The 5241-nt window shown below is 53.2% G+C and overlaps 1 protein-coding gene across 1 annotated transcript; it reads right to left on the reverse strand.

Annotated features, from left to right (window-relative positions):
- Positions 1–1000: 1000 nt before the first annotated feature.
- Egr1 (early growth response 1) lies at positions 1001–5027 on the reverse strand. The gene is made up of 2 exons (XM_020156091.2): positions 4199–5027; positions 1001–3533 (listed from the first exon to the last, which is right to left on the reverse strand). Exons 1-2 carry the CDS (start codon positions 4494–4496, stop codon positions 2209–2211), a joined length of 1623 nt encoding a protein of 540 aa, XP_020011680.1. The 5' UTR covers positions 4497–5027; the 3' UTR covers positions 1001–2208.
- Between the last annotated feature and the right edge of the window lie 214 nt (positions 5028–5241).

Genomic DNA, 5241 nt, shown 5'->3' on the forward strand with positions numbered 1-5241 from the left:
TTTCCCAACTCAATTTTCTACCTTTTCTAAGCCCCTGGAAGGGATGGGTGCTCTTCTTTGTGCTTCAGAGCCCCAAGCTTGCCCATATTACATAACATCATGTCATAATTCTTAGCTTACATCTGTCTCCCCAACCAACAACCTGCATTCTTAGAACTGTTCTTGCTGTCCATCATAGCCAGGTCAAGACTTCTCACAGAGTGGACAGATGCTCACATACCCACAAGGATTGCTCCAGAAGTGAAAGTAAACCCTTAGGGGACTGGGGCCCAGAGAACCTCACACTGTATGCCTCCTACACAGTGGCCTGGATGGAACTTCAAACATCGGCCACTCTCCTGCCCACTCTGTCCTGTGTACCAGGAAGCTGCCAAGGATGGCAGTTCCAGCTGGCAAGTGATGAGATTTTCTTCCTGGAAGGATTCTTGGCTTGAGAACTGGCCCTTGCCTCCTGTAATCTTTGATGCCCTCAAGTTAGTAAGGACATAGAAGAAGAGAGATGCAGAATCAGCTCCCACTTTGTTACTACTTCCCAAAGTCCTTGTGCCCCCCAAGTGTACATGGCAGGGATTCCCAAAACCACATTTTCTCAACTCTGGGTAGAGGTAGGGGGTGAAACTGGCCAAAACATTTTGTTAGGAAAGTAGCACTGACTCTGACCACCTGCTCCATTCATGTGATCTACTTTAGCTTTAACTAACCAAGGTAAAGTTATGGCTCACCAGTCTTGAGGTGGCGTAGGCTCACACCATGCCAAAAGGACGCCCTGCTTAGCATGACTGTGGCCTAGGGTTCAATCCTCAGCACCAAGCAACAGTGTGGAGACCTACCTGTACTCACTGCTGATTAACAATTCACTCCAAAGACACACTGGGCATGGCTCTGGTTGGGGTATCTTTCCATCTGTAAAAGCCCCAGACTCTTCAGAAAACCTGAACTCCTGCCCTAGGATGGCTACTGTAGAGTCCTTCCCCCAGACCAGGAAACACCCACTCACAGCTCCTTTATTTTCCTTTTAATTTTTCTGAAGGATATACACCACATATCCTATGGGCAGTAAAGCGCATTCAATGTGTTTATAAGCCAAACAGTCACTTTGTTTAAGCAAACACATGTACAAAGTAAAATAAAACCACAAAATAATGAACTGCATGTTCATAACATACAAAAATTGCCGCCTACTCAGTAGGTAACTACAACATTCCAACTCCTGAATATATGTATAAATTTACATTTTCAGTTAAAAAAATAGACTTTTGAGAGTTCAGATTTTTAGATTTTGTTTTCTTACATTCTGGAGAACCAAGGCTCAGCTCAGCCCTCTTCCTTATTTTGCTCCCAAAGCCTCCCCCGAATTATCATTCCCTGCCCCCCTTAAGGCTAGAGGTGAGCATGTCCCTTACAATTGCACATGTCAAGCCATCAGCAAGGCGTGTCACACAAAAGGCACCAAGACGTGAAACTTTTTAAACTAAAAGGACAAAGAAAAAAATTTTTTTTCCAAAAAAAAGAAAAACCAAACCATATTTTATCACATGTGAGAGTACAGTCGAGCAATATTTACAAAAAGGTTAACGGAACAACACTCTGACACATGCTCTGATTAATACCTAGGACTGCTGTTTCAAAAAATGCTCCAAAATTATAGTCACAGCATCATCACAAAATAGAGGATCACCATTCGTTTGCTTGGCTTTTCACCCCCCCACCCCCCAAAGTGAGGACCTAACTCCAAATAATACAATAGAGTGTACAAATTATCTTCACATCAAGAGTACCCAAGAAAAACAAAATCCATGGCACAGACACTGTACAAGGATGTAGAGCAGGGCTCTGAGGGGCCCAAACCCCATTTTACCAACTCAATTTTCTAGCATTGAAGGGAGCAAGGGGGTCAGGCATATGATGGAGATGATACTGAAATGATTTATCCAATATCCATGCAAATCAAGTTCTTTGGATAGAGGTGAAGAACTTGGGACATGGTTGTTTCAGGCAGCTGAAGTCAAAGGGAATAGGAATTGGGGAGAAAGGGAAAGTGGGCAGAAAGGATTGTTGGCTCACAGACCTTTGAGTAGAGAGGAAGGACTTGGCTCTGCGAACCTCCATCTGACCTAAGAGAAGACCCCATCTTATGGTCATCTCTTCCTCCTGTCCTTTTGTCTCTTAGGTTTCTTTTTCTCCCTTTTCCCCTTTTCCTTTTCCCCTTTAGCAAATTTCAATTGTCCTAGGAGAAAAGGTTGCTGTCATGTCCGAAAGCCCTGTTGAGGCGCTGAAGGAGTTGGTGACAGCCGAGGAAGGGAAGCTACTGACCTGGGTAGGGAAAGCAGGGGGAACAGAGGCATAGGTGGTGGCCACAGAGGGTGAAGAGAAGCCACTATGCACAGGAGATGGGTAGGTAGAGGAGCTGGGAGAGGAATAGGAGGTGGGCACAGGGGATGGGTATGAGGTGGTGGCCGGGGATGGGTAGGAGGTAGTGACTGGGGATGGGTAAGAGGTAGCAACTGGGGATGGGTAGGAAGAGAGGGAGGAAGTAGCTGAAGAGGCCACAACACTTTTATCTGCTTTCTTGTCCTTCTGCCGCAAGTGGATCTTGGTGTGCCTCTTGCGTTCATCACTCCTGGCAAACTTTCTCCCACAGATGTCACAGGCAAAAGGCTTCTCGCCTGTGTGGGTACGGATGTGAGTGGTGAGGTGGTCACTTCGGCTGAAGTTGCGCATGCAGATGCGACACTGGAAGGGCTTCTGGCCAGTGTGGATGCGGATGTGGCGAGTGAGTTCGTCAGAGCGAGAGAAACGGCGATCACAGGACTCCACTGGGCAGGCATAAGGGCGTTCGTGGGGAGGTGTCTTGCTGGGCCGGTTAGGATACTTGCGCATGCGGCTGGGTTTGATGAGCTGGGACTGATAGGTTGTATTGAGAGTCTTTAAGTCCTGGGAGCCCGACTGAGTGGCAAAGGCCTTAATAGTAGAGAGTGGAGTAAGAGAAGGCTGCTGGGTACGGCTCTCCAGGCCCTGAAAAGGCTTCTGATCTGGGGTGCCCAGGCCCAAGTCTCCTTGCTGTTGTGGAAATAGGTAGTCGGGGATCATGGGAACCTGGAAGCCACCCTTAGCAGCAGGGTAGGCAGGAGGCGGGTACTGGAGCGCTGTGCCCGTGGAACCTGGAAAGGCTTGGCTTTGTGGCTCAGGGAAAATGTCAGTGTTGGGCGTGGGGAAGGTGGGTGCTGCTGAGTAAATGGGACTGCTGTCGTTGGATGGCACTGCGCAGCTCAGGGGTGGGCTCTGGGAGGCAGAGGAAGAAGAGGCCGCTGGAGAGGGTGCTGAGGATGAGGAGGCTGGTGGGTTGGTCATGCTCACCAGGCCACTGACTAGGCTGAAGAGGGGCTCAGGCCACAAGGTGTTGCCACTGTTGGGTGCAGGCTCCAGAGAAAAGCGACCAGTGTAGGTGATGGGAGGCAACCGAGTGGTTTGGGTTGGGTAACTTGTGTCCACCATCACCTTCTCGTTATTCAGAGAGATGTCAGGAAAAGACTCTGGCAGGAGAGAGAAGGGGAAGGCCTGGTTACTGGAGAGCAATCACTGGAGGACGATGAGGACCTGAGCTGCCAGGCAAGAGGTCACCGGCTACCATTGACTCCCGAGCTGGTTAATAATTGATAAGAGCAGATTGCAATGTTCCTGGACCTGCTCCAGTGGCAGAGCCCATTTCAACAACAGCTGACGCAAACAGAGAATCCCCCTCTACTGCAGCTCCAAGCGCTCCGCAGCAGCGGCTGAGCGGGCGAGGGATTCCCGCCAGCACCCCTGCGGTTGCGGCTAGTGCGCGCCCCCTACCCTGGGCTGCCGGGACATCCCTGGCCACAGATGTCAGCCTTTTCTTGGGGACAGGTAGCAGCAGGGTAAGCCTTTCTGGAGGGAGGGGGGCAGCCCTGCTCATCAAAACAAGCCCTCCCCCTCTCCTCCCACCCACGCAGCTCCAGAGCTCTCCATCCAAAACAAATGCTAGGTCCTCTGCGCACCGCTAGGATCGAGGGTAAAGGGTGTCCCCAGGCATCCCTCTAACACAAGACCCTGGAGATGCGAGGAATGGAAGGGAAACCCCAGTTGTATCCCTAGGTCCAGGAGTACTTCCGTGGTGAAGGACTGGACGTCAGGATGGTGGCGAATGGGCTCATCCTCTGCGTAGGCCACTGCTTACCTGCAGTCAGGTGCTGGTAGTGTTGCTCGCCCGGCTCCCCCTGAGGATTGAAGGCGCTGCTGCTGCTGCTGTTGCTGCCGCCCCCTCCACCTCCACCGCCCCCGCTGCTGCTGCTGCTACTGCCGCTGCCCTCTGGGGCCCCGGCGGCACCGAGGAACTGGGGAGCCCCGTTGCTTAGAAGCATCATCTCCTCCAGCTTGGGGTAGTTGTCCATGGTGGGCGAATGAGGAAAGGAGCTGAACGGGTCGGAGATCTGCAGCGGAGACATCAGTTGCATCTCGGTCTTGGCTGCGGCCATCCCGGACGAGCGGGCTGAAGAGCTGGTGTTGGAGCGGGCTGGCGCAGCCCAGGGCCGGAGCTACCGGGGACACACTCGCGGGGGACTGGCTGGGTCACATGCGGGGCTCAGGGCACACTGGGGAGGGTACAGGTGGGATCCCCAAGCTAGCCCTTGACGCAGACCGAAGCAGACGCGGCGCTGCTGCGGAGGCTGGGGCAGAGGCCGGTCTTGCAGCGGCGGAAGCTGGCGGCGGTGGATGGCGGCGGCAGCGGCTCCCCAAGTTCTGTGCGCTGGGATCTCTCGCGACTCCCCGAATCCGCCTCTATTTCAAGGGTCTGGAACCGCAGCGTCCCGCCTCCATCGTGACGTACATGGCCATATATGGGAAGCAGGAAGCCCTAATATGGCAGGACCGGCCGGGAGGACCCGGAGTGACGTGAAGACCCCTTCCAAGAGCGTTGGGCACCTGCATCCTGCACCCTGGGTCCCGCGCCCGCTCTCCCATCTTGAACGTCCAGACTTCGGGATACCTAGTGCTTCAGCCGCAGCTGGGGCCTCTTGGACCAAGAGCTCCTAAGTTCCAGGCGTTGCCTCCGCCTCTACTCCCCCGCCTTCTTCCCTCCTCCCAGAACCGGAAGCGACCGGGCCATATCGGGTCACTCCAAATAAGGCGCTGCCCAAATAAGGCGCTGTTCCGGCGGGGGATCCTTCCTGCTCCTTATATGGCGTTTCCGGGTCGCTGTGTGCCGCTCCAGCACTCCCT

Source organism: Castor canadensis, chromosome 6, assembly GCF_047511655.1.
Source record: "Castor canadensis chromosome 6, mCasCan1.hap1v2, whole genome shotgun sequence".
NCBI classification, from domain to species: domain Eukaryota; kingdom Metazoa; phylum Chordata; class Mammalia; order Rodentia; family Castoridae; genus Castor; species Castor canadensis.